An 18822-nucleotide genomic window follows, 5' to 3' on the forward strand; every position below is an offset into this window, starting at 1 on the left:
TTAATCATGAAATTTATTTCACAGGAATGGTATCTATTATTTTTGCAAAGTGCGAGGATTTTCTAATTCTTCAAGGTTATAAATATAGAGCAAAGCATAAGTTATTGATTGTGTGTATAATGAAGTCATCGAAATGTTGATCAATGTTCTTTTTGCTCTTGTTTTCATCTTCAAGGAAATTCTTAAGGGCATAGATCACAGGTCTATTTTTCCCATATAAATATATTATTGGCTGAGTTTCATTTTGAGGAATTAAGTAAAATGATATCAGAATTTAAAAAAAGATGACTGTGAGGGTAATAGAAAGAGATGTCTTGTAGTTATAAAAACTCAATTTAAACAAATGGATAATTATACAGATGAGTAAGGGATCAGGTTGATGCAGCTCAAAAAGGGATTTGCCACTCAGGATGCATCTGATGTTGTTGTAGCAGATGACTCCAGATTGTAGATTATGAAGTAAATGTTATGACTCTACATGAGGATGTTATATAGTGTCTAGATAAGGATATCTTTCTTTAGAGTTTGTGAGGAATACTTTTTTTCCCAGACTCTAGAAATGCAAGACTAGAGATGCTAAAGCAATACTAAATATTATAACTGAATCACAGTCATTATATCAATTGAGTTAAATCATTAGATCACAGTAGAATAATTACAATTCATTTGTCTATGACAAAATGCATATTTAATCAAACAACTAACATATTCTGTCAGGTGTCAAAAGCAGAACCTCATTTGATTTTCACAGGTGAGTTTAGGAGAGTAGTAATAGTACACTACTTACTACCCACATAATGTATTTCTAAAGTAATAAGTATGTTTATATTTGCCATCAACTTCATGCAGTTTAACACCATGGTTATTACCAAGTTCAAAAGAGTTTGTTAATGATGACGGGCATTTCCTGTTCTTATATGCCTTCTGTCTCCTAAAATACCCATAACAAATCTTTGATGTACTCACCATTTCAGAAACAGAGAAACTGAGGGTCAGAGATACTAATTACCTACAGCTATGCAAATGATAAATGAATGAGGAGATGAGATTTGGATACTTCAACACTATTATCAGCAGTCAAGCAAGTGTGTCATGCCTTCTCTAAGTTAGTGGAAAAGAAAATCACTTGATTTTTCCATATTATCAAGGCCAAAGAATGGATTGACTTATTTTCCTCTATTTTCTGGTGATTGTAATTTCATGGAAAAGGAATTCCTGAGTAAGAATTTGTATTTGTACAATTAAAAATAATAAGTATGGATTAGGGGGAACTAATTTGATCAGAAGATTAGAAGAAAGGAAAGATGCTATTGATATTTACAGATTACTTCCTGCCAGCTGTTTTACTTATATGACCTATTCAGTCTTTTAATTAACATAATTAATAAAGCCCACTCATTTTATTCCCTAAATAAAGCTGGATACCTAAAATATTTAATAAAACTTGCTGAATCTCCAAACAGATGTTGTGGGAAAAAAACTCAGTTCTCAATTCTCTGGTCAAACACCTCTACTTTAGGGCCTCGCTGGTGGCTCAGGCAGTTGAATGCAGTGCTGTGAAGGTGTCTGCAGTCTCTGCAGTGCCAGTTTGATCCCCACTGGCTGTGGAACAACCAACATGGGCAGCAGACCTCTCCTGTCTTGCCCACTGCTCCTCTCAGCAATGTATTTTGGTCAGTCTGCATGTTCTGTTCCCCACTCTGTGTCTGGTAAATCCTCTTACCCTCCCACACATCTGGCCTGTTCCCTGGTTCTTGTAGAAATAAAATAAATCTTTTTAAACAATACCTCTACTTTACCCCTCTAGGCAAATGAAAGCTTTGTGTTTGAAAACTGGAACTTTTTTTTTTAGAGGGGGTGTTTTTACACATTATTAGTTATTTTGTTGAGAAGGGATAAAATATAGAAGCAGATAATATGAAGGAGCAGAAAACAATGAATGAAATTTGTGGAGTGAAGGAAGAATTAAAGGAAAACAGTAAGAAAACAATGAAGAAGAGTGAAAGAAAAATAAAAAGAAAGAAATGGAAGGAAAACAAACCATAAAAGGAGAAAACAATATGAAAAGGAGTGATTAAAGATGGGAAAGCTAAATAAAAACAGAAAAGAGGGCCTCCTTTGTGGCACAAGGGGTTAAGACACAAGCTATCCATGACCACTGCAGCATGAGTTCAATCCCTGGCCAGGGAGCTACCCACATGGTGCAGCAGACCTTTCCTGACTCACCCACTGCTCCCCTCAACAGGTGTTTCAGTCAATCCCCCTGTTCTGTTCCCCACACTGTCTCTCATGAATCCTCTCACTCCCACATCTCTGGCCTATCCTTCAGTTCTATGTATAAATAAATGAATCTTAAAAAAATAAGACAGAAAAGAAAGGAGAACAAGATACGGGGTGACATGATCCATAGAATTTAAAGGATTTGGAGACAGGGTCCAGAACAAGTCTGGGAAAGAGACTGGAGAGGACAGATAGCTCTCAAGTCAAGCAACATGCAATTGTGCAGACTGAGAAAATGACATCCACTCCTAATAGGATGGTAAAGCTCTTCAGTGGAGGAATATCCAAGATGACCTTCAGCTTCTTTTTGTCACAAAACCTGAACACAGTGTGCTCTGCCTCATTGTTTTGAGCTCTTGTCTCTGTAAAATAGTCTCCTCAGTGCTCCCTTCACATCTTTATTCCTCAGTGTGTAGATGAGAGGGTTAAGGGTTGGAGTCACTACTGTGTAAAACAGGGAGATAAATTTCCCATGAGAATGGGAAAAGGAGCTGTTGCGTTGGCCATAGATGAGGAGAGCAGTCCCATAGAAGAGAGACACTACCGTCAAGTGGGATCCGCATGTCCCCAGGACTTTGCGCCAGGCCTGGGCTGACTTGATCCTTACAACTGCCCTGACTATTAATCCATAAGACATCACTATCAATGATAAGGGCAAGTAGAGCAAGACTAATGAAGTGGTGAATACTTGGACCTCGTTGGTGTGGACGTCCACGCAGGCAAGCTTAATCATTGAGGGAACCTCACAGAAGAAATTATAGATGCGCCGGTGTCCACAGCGAGGCAGCTGGAGGGTGATAGTACAGTGGATGAGAGAGTTTCCTATTCCACACAGCCACGCCAGCCCTGTCAGAGACTTGCACACCTTGGGGTTCATCACAGTGACATAGTGCAGAGGTTTGCATACAGCAGCATAGCGGTCAAAAGCCATGACCACCAGCAGAACACACTCAGCAGAGCCTGTTGCCAGGAACACATAGAGCTGAACCACACAGCCCAGGACTGTGATGGTCTTGGCTGGTCCCCTGAGGTTCCACAGCAACTGGGGGACAACACTGGTGGTAAAGCAGAGATCAGCTAAGGAGAGGTGACTGAGGAAGAAATACATGGGTGTTTTGAGTTTAGGGTCAATGGAGGAAATCAGAATAATGACTGCATTTCCCACTAGTGTCAATAGGTAGGACACCAACACCAAGACGAAGAGTATCTTTTCCAGGTGTGGCTGGTCGGAGAAGCCCACCAGGATGAAGTCCCCGTTGACACTGCTATTGGTGATGCCCATTACCTGTTCAGAGACAGAGAGTATTAGAGGAGCTTAGAAAGAGGGTGCTGTTTGGCCACTGATCACAATATCGACCATTTCAAAGAACTCTTGAAACACACAGTCTGAGAAATTGCAGCCATCATTGTGGCTCGCTGGCCACTGTCTTGCAGGACCTGCAGATGATGACACTGTAACACCCTCCCAAGGGAGGGTGGAGCTGAGCAGGGATGAAGAGAAGCTGGAAAGGAGACTGTAGAAGGATGGAAGGAGGATGGAGAGTGAGAAGGAGACCTGGAGGAGGCACAGGGAGCCGAGACATTTGAAGAGGCTACACTTGCTTCTTGGTTTTGAACTGGTGGAAACAGATGTGGGTGAGAGACCCGTGGGGAGGATAACAATGGCTGCTTTCATAGATTTTGATTTTTCTCTTTTCCTTCCAGATTTATCTGGCCATTTCTGCCCCTCTCCTATGGTTCCCCACCTGTAGATACCTGCTACTTGTGGCAGGCTTTTAGGCCTCACTGACCCTGCTTTGGGACAACCCTGTTTGACTAGGCATTTACCCATCAAGGATGAGTAACTTTGGGTGTTTGGTTTGAAAGCTTTATCTTACTCTTTTCTTTGTTGCACACTAATTGTATTAAAGTTCCTTTCCATTAAAGTTCTTACCCACTAGAGTGTGTTTTTTTCTTGATGCGGCAAATAGCAGAACCTGTTTAGAGCAGGCAGGTTTGGGTATTTTGGGGGCCCCTCTCCCTGCCCTGAACAACATAAACAACAGGACTCTGGACAGGAAGACATAGGAAGACTAAATAGGAAAGAAGAAATTTCTCACAGATAACCAGGAAGAAACAGATAAAATTTATCACAGAAAAAAATAAGGAAGGACAAAGAAAGTCTGATGATTGAAAATGTGTTCAGTTAGTTCATAGCTCATGACAAAGCTTCATTTTAAATGGCAATAAACAAAGTAATGAGAGTATAGATTTAATGATAAATGTAAATAACTTTCAGTTCTCTACAAATAAACTTGAATTGGGCATTTTTTTCAAAAATTTGTCTTCCATAAATGATACTTTCTGGAGATAATAGAGGTTATTTTTGTGAAACAGTTAGCCTAGAAAGTAGTAATAGGAGCATTCACTTCTAAGCTTTGAGGGATTGTGCACACATAATCTCAAAAGTATATATTAGTTAAATAATTTTGTCCACAGCACATCATGATGCAAGTCCATGCAATGATTGCAGAAAATGAACTCATTATATACTTCCGTGTGGTGTTATAGAAAGGACACAGGGTTCAGGTCCCCTATATTGAATGAAAAGTTTGAATCTGAAAGGAAGAACGAGAATCAGGCGAAGGAGGAATATAGGTCTCACTCATAGCAGGAATGTAGGAAACCTAAATAAGGGACCAGGAAAAAGAATAACTATAAGAAAGAAAAAAACCAAAATCAGCAAACAGCTATGAACCAGAGATACACTATGGGGGCGGGGACCGGGAACGGAGAGATTGGGGTCAAAATAAGGGGGTTGCAACTGTATGGGGAATATAAAAATAAAATATAAAAAAAGAAAGAAAAAGGAGGAATGAGGAATGTAGATGTATGAAGGAGGCTGTCTCAAGGTACATGATACTTACTAGAATTTCTTCTTCTAATAGAGAAATAGCTTTTCTGAAATTCCAGTTATAAAAGCAATGGCTGTGTTCAATATTCAATATAGTCACTCATACAAAGCACATTCGCAAGACTGTCACTGTATTTCATGTTTGAAACAAACACACAGTTTAAAAAAAAATGAAAATAAATAAATAACATTTTGGTTCTCTGCAAATAAGCTTGAATTGGGCATTTTTTTTTCAAAAATTTGTGTTCTATGAATGACACCTTCTTGAGATGATAGAGGTTATTTCTGTGAAACATTTAGCTTAGAAAGTAGTAATAGTAGCATCCTCTTCTAAATGTTGAAGGATTATGCACACATAATCTCAAAAGTAAATATTAGTTAAGTAGCTTTGTGTACAACGCTTCTGATGCAAGACCATTCAATGAAAGCAGAAACTGAACTCATTATATCCTTCTGTGTGGTATTATAGAAAGGTCTCAAGATTCAGGTCCCCTATATTGAATGAAAAGATTGAATCTGAATGGAGGAATGAGAATCAGGGAAAGGAGGGTTGTAGGTGAATGAACAAGGCTGTCTCAAGATACGATACTTACTAGAATTTCTTCTTCTAATAGAGAAATAACTTTTCTGAAACTCCAGTTATAAAAGCAATGACTATGTTAAATGTTCAATATAGTCACTCATACAAAGCACATTCCCACAACTATCACTGTATTTCATCTTGGGACAAACACTCACTTTCTATACATCATCAGTAAAATCACTCAGTCTCAAAATGTTTCCCTAGTAGGCAACTGCAGAATAGAATTTGCTTTATTAATTGTTATGCAAATTAACACAAATGGTAAAATAAATTAAGCTGTTCTCATGATTGTAATCAAATGATCTAATCAAATGATTACACCTAATATTTTTACTTTTTTTTTTAAATGATACTTAGCAGAATTCCATGGAAACAAAATGAGATCAGGGGTCTGGACATTCAACATATCAGCATGAAGACATTGAATGTTCTCTCATAATAGTGAAAGAGGAATATAATAGTAGGTGAAAGTATAAAAGGACCACTAAGGAGCTAACCAGTTTATACATATTTCTCCTAATTCTAATAAATGCACTCACAATTATATGCATACACATCCATACACACAAACACACACAGTCATCATCCTCCATTCTTTCATTGAAGGTCAATTATCATTCATTTCACCACCTTAAAAAAAAAGTCATATTTTCATTCAAATGAATAATATAAAAGCCAGATGTGCTGAAATCTGTAGTTCTGCTTCAGGTTCTACTTTGCCTTCCCAGTCAAAGGGGAATTTCCCCAGTTGCCCCCCCCATACTTGCACACTATTAATACCAAATGCCGGCCTCAGTTTCCCTCAGGCAGTAAAAGGAAACAGTTTGAGGAAAAGGAAAGTGGTTTAATTTGTTGACAAGTGAGGAAGGCAGCAGACTCATGTCTGAAAGACAGCCGCCCTGCTCTTTGACAGAGGGTAAGGGTATTTATACAAAGCAAAAAAAAAAAAAAAATGGAGATGGGCTATGATCTGCAAAGGGGAGGGAAAGGGTCAGCACAGAGACAGGAGTGCACCAGCTTGCTTTTCTCCAATATCTGATGTTTAACTCCCTCTTCCTTGAAATGCAGGAGGACTTGATATCTAAAGACAAACCTGTCAAACAAGGGGGTAATTGCAAGAAATATGAGGGAAAAACAAACTTGTTAATGCTTATCTGGGAGACCAGTCATAAATAAGGCAAACTTGTTAAATAAGGGGGAAATTGCAAGAGATGGGGGAAGACAAACTTTTTAATTCTTAGAGACCAATCATTTGTAACTGCATCACTATCTCAACAGAAATGCCATGAGAAATCAATTTGCAGTCTTGAACTAGTTCCTTATTTATAAAAAATCTGTTATCTTATTTAAGCTTGCAGTAAGTTTGTATTCCACATGATGTAGAATTGAATGATAGTTTATCCTATGACCACCCCATTCAGAGGTAATCACTTTAAACCTGAGTCTAAATTTACCATTAAGAGTCATAGGCATGACACAGATGGGAAGCCAAGGCATGCATACAAGTGAGAAAGGCAAGAGAGAGGAATTTGCCACCTTCTTTTGCACATAGAACATCATTTTAACATAGAAAAGAACTTGGAGCCATAGGGTTCCAATTATTGTTACCTTGAAATGAGGAGTCAGTGGCTGAGGTCCACGTACTGCTTGTAGGGCTGTTATTGGAGTGGAGATCACTGAAGATCAGCTCATCTGGAGAGACTGGAGAGGACAGAGGGCACTGAATCTGAAAAGATGCCAGGGACATGGTTCTCCCAATTGGCAATTAGTACCGGGCTCTGTAGTATCCACAGAATTGTCCCAGGAGATCATTCTGAAAGAAAAATTACTGCCCCTCTGACCTTACAATGTTGTTTAAATCTATAGAAAATCACAGAGATATTTTACTTCTGTCCTCACAATCTCCCACCATTAAGTTGCTGTCACATTTCTGTCATCATCAATGTTCAATTTGTAACAGCATTAGTACACCATATATTATACAAACAGGTACATATGTATTATGTCTGTGCCTGTTGACTAATAACTTCAAATGATTTTCATTGCAGCTAAATTTCTGTCACCTTGTCCTTTCATCATGTCTACCTTGCAAACTGCAGGTCTAGAACATTTTAACAGAGGCTTCTTCCTCAATAGTATAGACAAACATATGCCACTGGACACAGAAAAGAAATTATTTTTAATATTTTATTTTATATAATTCTTACATCATTTTTCATCTTTGCACAATGTATGCATTTTCATTTTGGTTATATTCTCCATACAATTGCAGCCCCCCCCCTTATTTTGACTCTAGTCCTTCCTTTCCCCGCCCCTCCTTCTCTCCCGCCCGTAGTGTGTATCTGGTTTATAGTTGCTTGTTGATTTTGAGTTTTACTTTGTATTGATTAGTCTTTTTCCTTGTCTCTTGTTTAAGTTTTGTAAATTCCTGCTATGAGTGAGACCTTCCAGTATTTTTCTTTTTCTTTGTGACTTATTTTGCTGAGCATGATCCCTTCTAGCTCCATCCATATTGCTGCAAACTGCATGTGTTTTTCTTTTTTGATTGCTGAGTAATATTCCATTGTGTATATGTACCTACCAAACATAGAGCTTCCATATGATCCAGCAATTCCACTCCTAGGTATTTACCCAAATGACACAGAAACATTAATTCCAAAGGGCACCTGCACGCCTATGTTTATAGCAGCACTATTTACAATAGCTAAGCTATGGAAACAACCCAAATGCCCAAAAATAGATGACTGGATCAAGAAGATGTGGTACATAGACAAGAAATTAAATTGAAATATGTCATTAAAAAATGTTTGATCTTTCTTAATTTTAAGTGGATCCTTGTTTCTGCTCAAGTGTGGCTTCATGTGTTCTCTTTGTCTCTCCCATTTCCATGGCACATTTTCAACAATTTCTTAAATCTCCCCACCCTGTATCCCACATCTTTCCAAACAGATTCTCTTGTATTCTAACTACCAAAATAAAACAGTGGCCCTAAAAGAAGACTTCTTTGACATTCCTCTGCCACCTGTAAAATAACCTATCATCGTGTACTATTCTTGAACCAATATATTAAGGAAAATCTTTTGTCTGAGAAAAACCCTTCTTCCAAGATTTTGAGTCTTTGTGGACATTTAGGTTGTTTCCATAACTTGGCTACAGTAAATAAAATGCAGTGAACATAGGATTACAGATATCCCTTCAAATTAGTGATTTTGTGTTGAGTAGATACATAGGAGTGGATTGCTGGTAGATCTAGTTTTTAAATCTTAAGAACCTTCATACTATTTTCCATAGGTGCTGGACCAGTCTATATTCCAACCAACAGCTACTTTTCTCTACTTACTTGCCAATGTTTATTGTTTCTGGATTCTGTGATTGTTTGTTTGTTTGTTAATATGGGCCATTCACAGTGGAGTGAGGTGATATCTCATTATGGTGACCAATTGCATTTTCCTCATAATAAATGAAGTTACACATTTTTTTTTGGATATATGCTGGTCATCAGTCTATCTTCCCTGCAGAAGTGCCTATTTAGGACTCTGCTAATAATTTTAATTGTGTTTTTTTGACATGTATAAGTTCTTTATAAGATCTTAAATAATAACCCTTTGTCAGATGTGTGATATGCAAATATTTTCCCCCATTGAGTAGATTTTTTATTTAAATGATAATTTCTTTCACTTTCTAGGTTCACATGGTCCCATTGTTTATGTTTGCCTTTGATTTTCTTACCACTGGAGTTGAGGCTCCAAAGACATCCCTGAAGCCAATGTTGTAGTATGTTTTACCTAAGTCTGCTCTAATGTATTTTATAGTTTTGTCTTTTTTTTAATTATCAGTGATAATTTTTATTTAGGATTTATTTATGGATGATCATTTTTAGTAAAGATTTATTTTTATTTATGTATGCATACAAGCACTAAGAGGACTCATCATAGATAGATTTAGCAGCCAAACAGATGGATCTACTAAAATACAGTGCTGGGGGAACAGTGGGTGAGATAGGAGAGGTCTCCTGTATTGTGTGGGTCAGCTCCCTGGCCAGGGAGCAAACAAACTCAGCCATCAGTGGCTGATGATAACTTGATAGCTCTGAGACTTTAACTTCTGTAGCAGCAGGGAGGCCCTATTGTTTCCAGTCTTACATCAAAGACTTTTATCCATCTTGATTTAAATTTTGTGTATGATGTCAGAGCATGGTCTCATTTCTTTTTTCTGCATGTGGCTAACCAACTGTCCTAGCACCATTTGTTGAAGAAACTTTCCTATCTCCATTGTGGGATCTTGGTTCCTTTGTCATACACTCACTGCCCATGTTAATGTGGGTTTCTTTCTAGACTCTCAATTCTGTGTAAGAGGTAGAATTTTGTGAAATCAGTGAGTAACAGAATTTACACTGGCATATATTATGAGTGAAGGAAGCTGAATAGTAGGTAAAGATAAGGGAATTAATAACCTTAATAAGTTAGTGGTCTATGCTTAGTTTGGGGAGCTGGAGGCCATCAGATAACTTTCAAGTGAGAGGATGGAAAATTGGATTTTCTCTCTGACTATTGTGAACTGGGAGAAATTACATGAGACTTGATTTAAAATACATCATCAACAAGCCAGTCTCACAAGTCACCTTGAGTCAACCCATACCCACTACCAAAGTTATTAAGGAAAGGTGCATAGTAGGTTGTCATACAAGTTCATGGTTTCCAATTAGCCTTAAGTGTTGTCTGTGGTCATCTTTATCATCCTTGCTCAGAGTACCCTCAAAAATCTTACCATTCCACAAGCTTCCCAGACCATCAATGTGCCCACCTTGTCATCACACAGATCACCATCTTCTGCTGAATGTATTGTTTCTTTCAGGTTTTCCTCAAATAAACTTGTGTTTTCAGGGTGAACTTCAATGTGAAGGAAATACAGCATGGTATTTCCCAATCATTATCAATTTGGATTTGCTGAGTTAGGAATGGATCATTCAACATCAAGTTGCTGATATCTTTGACCCAGTTTTTTCTGTTTTCCTTGGGGCCCTTAAAATTTCAAGTTAAATAATTTCCAGAAAACAGTTATGTGACTCATTAAACCCCTGAAACCTAAATTTGTCACTACCAAGATAAAACAGTGGACTCCAAAAGGAGATTTCTTTGACTTTTTCCTGCCACCTCTGAAATCCATTATCCTAGTCATCCTTTGTACTTTTCTTCAGGATGTAGGGAACCTCTTTTTATCTTAGAATAATCCTTCTTCCAAGATTTTATTTTGTTTTTTTTCAAGATTTTATTTATTTATTTATACAAGAACCAGGGTACAGGCCAGATGTGCAGGAGGGTGAGAGGATTCACCAGAGATAGAGTGGGGAACAGAACAGGAAGACTGATGAAATACACTGCTGAGGAGGGCAGAGGGCGCAACAGGAGAGGTCTGCAGCACCATGTGGGACCCTCGCCTGCTGGCCAGGATCAAACCAGCACTGCAGAGGCTGTGGACAGCCTCATAGCACTGCATTCAACCACCTGTGCCACTAGGGGAGGCCCTTCCAAGATTTTAAGTCCAGGTAAAAACTCATGTGCATGCAGTTACCAGGCAGGTAGTAATAGTGACTGAGAGGATCATATACAAGATGTAGCGCAAGTCTGCATGACAACGAACACCTAGGTGAGGACTATAACCTATAATAAAAACTGGTGTAAACACTGACCAACTTATATAGTATATGCACCGTTGGAGGAAACCACTGCTCAGATCCAGCTAAATGAACTTCTATATATTAACCTTAGAACTGAAAACAATTCAGAATCCCTAAGAGAATCTGGGTTCTTATAAAACCCTCTTGATGACTTTCACTAAGTTTTTTTTAAGATTTATTTATTTATGCATGCAAGAACTGGGGTACAGGCCCAGCTCATCAGAAGATTCATCAGAGACAGAGTGGGGAACAGAAGAGGCAAACTCTCTGAAATACACTGCTGAGGGGAAGTATGAGCAGGTCAGGAGAGGTCTGCTGTGCTTTGTGGGTAGCTCCCTGGCTGGGAATCATACTCATGCTGCAGTAGCTGTGGATGGCTTCACAGTGCTGTGCTTAACCCCTGTGCCACCAGGGAGGCCACACTAAGTTTTATACACAAAAAATGTTTATAGTTGGAAAAGAATTCTTGGTGAATTATTACAAAATAAGCACATCTTGAATCAAGAAATAAATGTAGGAGGCGGATCAACATGGCGGCGAGGAGACACTGAGAGTAAGATCTCCCATTAAAAAAAATATAATAGGGAGGAAGAGCGGCAGGTCCCAGTGAGAACTGGGACATGGAAGATAAACGGACAACTCCAGCAAACTACTTGAAGAAGAAAGTTGCCATAAAAGAGGACTAGAAGGGAGGAAAGCTCAGAACCCTGCTACCCTCCCCCACCCACAAAGTCGGCACTCTCCAACCAACAGAAAGGAGGAAAAAACAAACTAAAACGACCAACAAGAACAAACTGCGCATCAAGCGGGACTGTGAGTGGAAAGGAACTATTTCAGCCACCACACCCCGTGAACTGGAGCTGTGGAGAACCTGCAGGATTCGCTGCGGAAGTGAGCGAACGGCTCCAGGTGCCATTAGAGAAAAACAGAGACCCCTGGAGACCTGAGCACAGCCCCGGGCCAGCCAGTAAGCTTGTGCGGAAAAGCGGCGCGCTTGAAAAGCAAACGCGGATCACGCTGCCCAGGTCCCCACACTTGCGCCCTAAGCTTGCAGGGAGATGCGCAGGGGCCCTCACTGAGGTGAAAGTCCCTCACTGAGTAATCAGGAACCAGGCGCCCAGGCATGGGAACGGGGTGCAAAAGGAGCCATTTCTGCGGACACTGAACTGGGCTACAGCCCGCGTCCTGGACCTGAGGGCTTTGGAACTGAGACCCGTGGCACGAAATTCGGGGCATGGGTTCTCTACGACAGTAGGGCACAAGGCAGACACAGTACACCAAAGCCGTTGAGGTTTACCCTACCATTCCTGCTCTGTTCCCTGTCCCACGGGGTGAAAAAAACAACTCCCCAAGGACACTAGGAGAGATCTCTGGCGCCACCTAGTCACCAGAAAAAAAGTTACTAACACCCCATAGAACAGGGACCTTTCTTCAGTAAAGACTGCTTGAAACCAGCAGAAGGCTCCCGGAGGAGCCAGTGGCCAGCTGGGAAGTTAGCCCACCCCAGGCCCCTTCCGACCAGCAGTCTGAGCCCACAGGGGGAGCGGGCACCCATGGCTGGGGCAGACCGGGTGCGCAGAAGAGTGTGCCTGAGACCGGACATGGAGGGAGGTGCGTCCCGCATCACTATTTTAGAACAGGGACATTTCTTCAGTAAAGACTGCCTGAAACCAGCAGAAAGCTCCCTCAGGAGCCAAAGGTGAGCGGGGAAGTTTGCCCACGCCAGGCCCCTTCAGGCCTGCAGTCCAAGCCCAGAGGGGGAGCAGGAACCTACCACCAGGGCAGACCAGGTGCACAAGGGAGTGTGTCCCCACATCGGCATTTTAGAACAAGGACCTTTCTTCAGGAAAGACTGCTTGAAACCGACCGATGGCTCCTGGAGGGGCCAGATGGAAGTGGAGAAGTTCACCCAAGATACCAGCCAGTCCCAGCAACACAGTGTCCCAATGTATACGACAAAGTAGAAAACAGACAGTAGGGAGAAGAAGAACCACACACAACCTAACAACGCCTCAGGAAAAAAGCACACCACAAAAAGAAAACCACCCCCCAGATTGCAACGACAGTAACTTGGAAGAACTTCTGAGCCTTCCAAAAAGAGAATTTAAAAATGCTATGATTAAAAAAGTGACAGAACTCATAAAGGAAAACAATGATATGAGAAAAATAATCAACGATCAGAAGAATGAAATTGAGTCCCTAAAAGGGGAAGCAAAAGAAACGCAGGAGATCAAAGAATTAATGGAGGAATTAAAGAACTCTGGGAAAATCAATGAAAGCAGAATAGATGAAATGGAAGAATGGAAAAGTACTCTTGAAGACACAGAAATAAACAGAAGCAAAACAGAAAAGGAAAGAGAAGTGAGAAGGAAAAAGACTGAAGAAAGACTTCGGGAAATATCTGACTCTATGAGGAAAGGAAATATAAGAGTTATAGGAATACCAGAAGGAGAGGAGAGAAGATGTAGGAACAGAGAAAATATTCAAAGAGATAATTGAAGAGAACTTCCCAAATATGAAGAAGGAGCTGAAGAAGAGAACTTCCCAAATATGAAGGAGCTGAAAATTGATATACAAGAAGCAGAAGAACACAAAACTTCCATGACAAAAGGAAAAATACAGCAAGACACATAATAATAAAGCTCCCAATAATCCAGGACAAGGAAAAAATAATGAAGCTGACAAGAGGGAAGAAACAGATAACATTCAAAGGAAAACCAATCAGGCTGACATCAGACTTCTCTGAAGAAACACTACGGGCAAGGAGAGAGTGGAGGGACATAGTCAACAGACTCAAAGAAAACAGATGCCAACGAAGAATACTCTATCCCGCAAAGCTCTCCTTCCTTTATGAAGAGAGAATAAGGACCTTCCCAGACAAACAGAAACTCTGGAATTTCATTACGACTAAACCCCCACTCCAAAAAATACTACAAGGAATCCTAAAGCCAGAACCACAGAGGGACAAATAACAATGAAAGAAGGCCAAAAAAAAAAAAAAGGTTATTAAAAGAATAAATAAATAAAATCAAAGGAAAGACAAACACAATGGCAAATACAGATGCTAACATATCAATATTAACTCTAAATGTAAATGGACTAAACTCTTCAATAAAAAGACATGGAGTTTCAGCCTGGATTAAGAAACAAAACCCAACCTTTTGCTGTCTCCAGGAAACACGTTTAGCTACAAAAGATAAAAAAGGACTCAAAGTTAAAGGATGGAAAACAATCCTACAAGAAAATGGACCAAAAACGAAAGCAGGAACAGCTATACTTATATCAGATAAAACATATTTCAAACTCAAAAAGATAAAAAGAGACCCCAACGGTCACTACATTATGATCAAGGGGACAATAGTTCAAGAAGAAATAACATTCATTAACATATACTCACCAAACGAAGGAGCACCAAAATATATCAGAAAACTGTTGTCATCTCTGAAAACAGATATCAGAGAAAACACATATGTAGTGGGAGACTTCAACACACCACTATCAACAATGGATAGATCAACAAAACAAAAAATAAGTAAAGAAACTAAAGCTCTAAATAAGGACCTAGAGCATTTGGGCTTAACAGACATCTATAGAACACTAAACCCCCAAAAAATGGAGTACACATTTTTCTCAAGCGCACGAGGATCATTCTCCAGGATCGATCACATACTGTGGCACAAGACAAACATCAACAGATACACCAAGATTGAAATCATACCAACCATCTTTTCTGACCATGAAGTCATCAAACTAGAAATAAACCATAAAAAGAAGGTAAGGAACTCTCCTACCTCGTGGAGATTAAAAACCACACTACAGGAAGACCACTGAACTAATGAGGAGATCAAAGAAGAAATTAAAAAATTCTTTGAATTGAACGACAAGGAGGATACCAATATCCTAAATGTATGGGATGCAGCAAAATCAGTAATAAGAGGAAAATACATAGCAATAGAAGCTCACATCAAGAAACAAGAAAGAACTCAAAGAAACAACTTAATCTCAAAGCTCAAAGATGTAGAAAATGAACAACAAAAAAAAAAAATCCAAAACCAGTAGAAGAAAAGAAATAATAAAAAACAAAGCAGAAATAAATGAAATTGAAACTAAAAAAACAATCCAAAAGATCAATGAAACCAAGAGCTGGTTCTTTGAAAAAATCAATAAAATAGACAAGCCTAGCCAGGCTCACAAAGGAAAAAAGGAAGAAAGCACAAATAAGCAGGATCGTAAATGAAAGAGGAGAAATCACAACTGACACAGCAGAAATCAAAAGAATAATCAGTACTACTATGAACAGTTATATGGAAACAAGTTCAACAATCTAGAGGAGATGGACAAATTCCTACAACTCTACAATCACCCAAAGCTAGATAAAGAAGAAATAGAACACCTAAACAGACCAATTACAAGCAGCGAAATTGAAATGGTAATCAAAAACCTCCCGAAAAACAAAAGCCCAGGACCTGATGGATTTACAAATGAATTCTACCAAAGATTCAGAGACGAATTAGTGCCTATCCTTCACAAACTCTTCCAAAAAATTGAGAAGGAAGGGTCAATACCAAACACGTTCTATGAAGCCAACATTACACTAATACCAAAACCGAACAAGGACAGCACAAAAAAGGAAAACTACAGGCCAATCTGCCTAATGAACACTGATGCAAAAATCCTCAATAAAATTTTAGCTATCAGAATCCAACAATATATCCATAAGATAATTCACCACAACCAAGTAGGATTCATTCCAGGGACACAAGGATGGTTCAACATCCGAAAATCAATCAACGTTATCCAACACATCAACAAAAAGAAATATAAAAACCATATGATAATATCAATAGATGCTGAGAAAGCTTTTGACAAAGTGCAACACCCATTCATGATAAAAGCCCTTGAAATTCTTGGGATACAAGGAACATACCTCAACATCATAAAGGCCATCTATGACAAGCCAACAGCCAGTATCATTCTCAATGGTGAAAAGCTGAAAGCAATTCCATTAAGATCTGGAACAAGACAAGGATGTCCACTCTCACCACTGCTTTTCAATATAATACTGGAAGTCCCAGCCACAGCCATAAGACAAGAGAAAGACATACAAGGAATGCAAACAGGAAAAGAAGAAGTCAAACTATCACTATTTGCAGATGATATGATAATATACATAGAGAACCCCAAAAACTCCACAGAAAAACTAATTCAACTCATCAATCAGTTCAGTAAAGTGGCAGGATACAAAATCAACACACAAAAGTCAGTAGCCTTCCTATACACAAACAATAAATCTGAAGAAGAAGAAGAAATAGAAAAAAAACATCCCTTTTATTATCAAAACAAAAAAAATCAAATATTTGGGAATAAATCTAACAAAAGAGGTAAATGACCTATACAAAGAAAACTATAAAACACTGTTAAAAGAAATAGAAGAAGACACAAAGAAATGGAAAGACATCCCCTGCTCATGGATTGGAAGAATAAACATTATTAAAATGGCCATCATACCAAAAGCAATATTCAGATTCAATGCTATTCCAATCAAAATTTCAATGTCATTCTTCAAAGAAATAGAACAATTATTGATGAAATTCATATGGAATCACCAAAAACCCCAAATAGCCAAAGCTCTCCTAAAAAAAAAAGAAGGGAATGGAGGCATCACACTCCCAGACTTCAAACTCTACTCCAAAGCCATAATCATCAAAACTGCATGGCATTGGAACAAGAACAGACATACAGACCAATGGAATCGTATAGAAAATCCAGAAATAAACCCACAGATTTATGGTCAACTAATCTTTGACAAAGGCGCAAAGACTATGCATTGGAGCAAAGAAAGTTTGTTCAATAAATGGTGCTGGGAAAACTGGGTCGCTACATGCAAAAGAATGAAGCTTGACCACTACCTCACACCATACACAAAAATCAACTCAAAATGGATTAAAGAACTAGACATAAGATCTGAAACCATAAAATACATAGAAAGAAATATAGGCGAAACACTACGTGATATTCACATCAAAGACATCTTTACAGACACATCACCCAAAGCAGTAATAGTGAAGACAAAGATAAACAGCTGGGACTACATCAAATTAAAGTGCTTCTGCACAGCAAAAGAGACAATAACCAAAACAAAGAGAAACCCCACCAACTGGGAGAACATTTTTGCACACAACACTAATGATAAAGGACTGATCACAAAAATCTGCAAAGAGCTGATGAGACTCAACAACAACAAAGAAAATAATACAGTGAAAAAAATGGGCAAAAGAGCTAAAAAGAAACTTCTCTGAAGAGGAAATGCAAATGGCCAACAGGCATATGAAAAAATGTTCAACATGACTTATAATCAGAGAAATGCAAATCAAAACTACCATGAGATACCATCTTACACCAGTGAGAATGGCACATATTAAAAAAACTAGCAACAACAAATGTTGGTGAGGGTGTGGAGAAAAAGGAACTCTTCTGCACTGTTGATGGGAGTACAAACTGGTCAAACCACTATGCAGAGCTGTGTGGAGATTTCTGGACCTACTAAACATAGAGCTTCCATATGATCCAGCAATTCCACTCCTAGGTATTTACTCAAAGGACACAGAAACATCAATTCTAAAGAGCACCCCTATGTTTATAGCAGCACTGTTTACAATAGCTAAGCTTTGGAAACAGCCCAAATGCCCAAAAATAGATGACTGGATCAAGAAGATGTGGTACATATATACCATGGAATATTACTCAGCATTCAAAAAAGATAAACACATGCAATTTGCAGCAACATGGATGGTGCTGGAAGGGATCATGCTCAGCGAAATAAGCCAGAAAGAAAAAGAAAAATACCGGATGGTCTCACTCATAGCAGAAATCTAGAAAACTTAAATAAGGGACCAGGAAAATGAATATAAGAAATTGAAAATCAAAATCAACAAAAAACTATGAGCCAGAGACACTCTATGGGGCGTAGGGGGTGGGAGGGGAGGGATTGGGGTCCAAATAAGGGGGTTGCAATTGTATGGGGACTATAAAAATAAAATTTATTATAAAAAAATTAAAAAATAAAATATATGGTCATCTTTTTGCATTATGTTAAAAAAAAAGAAAAAAAAATGTAAAGAACACTCTACACTGACTCTCTGTTCCTTTCCAGACACTACTTATGCCTGTTAACAACCATTATTTTGAATATTTTTGTATATGAAATCATACAGCGTTATTTTGCTTCTGCCTTTATTTACTCAACTATATGTTTGTGGATGTCATTCATATTGTTATATGTAATAGTAAAGTACAATCTTTACTTCTGCATAGTATTGATATTTCATTGTGTGAATACATCTGCAATACTGATGGACATTTGGATTTTCTATATTTGTTTATGATGAT

At 38.7% G+C, this 18822-nt stretch overlaps 1 protein-coding gene across 1 annotated transcript; it reads right to left on the minus strand.

Moving 5' to 3' along the window:
• Positions 1–2620: 2620 nt before the first annotated feature.
• Positions 2621–3562, minus strand: LOC311167721 (olfactory receptor 2G3-like; the record flags this gene model as incomplete). Its single annotated transcript, XM_084228771.1, has 1 exon — positions 2621–3562. The coding sequence occupies one exon, from the start codon at positions 3560–3562 to the stop codon at positions 2621–2623; it is 942 nt and encodes a 313-aa protein (XP_084084897.1).
• Positions 3563–18822: the final 15260 nt, after the last annotated feature.

The sequence above is a fragment of the Talpa europaea genome (genome assembly GCF_964194135.1).
Source record: "Talpa europaea genome assembly, chromosome: 2".
NCBI classification, from domain to species: domain Eukaryota; kingdom Metazoa; phylum Chordata; class Mammalia; order Eulipotyphla; family Talpidae; genus Talpa; species Talpa europaea.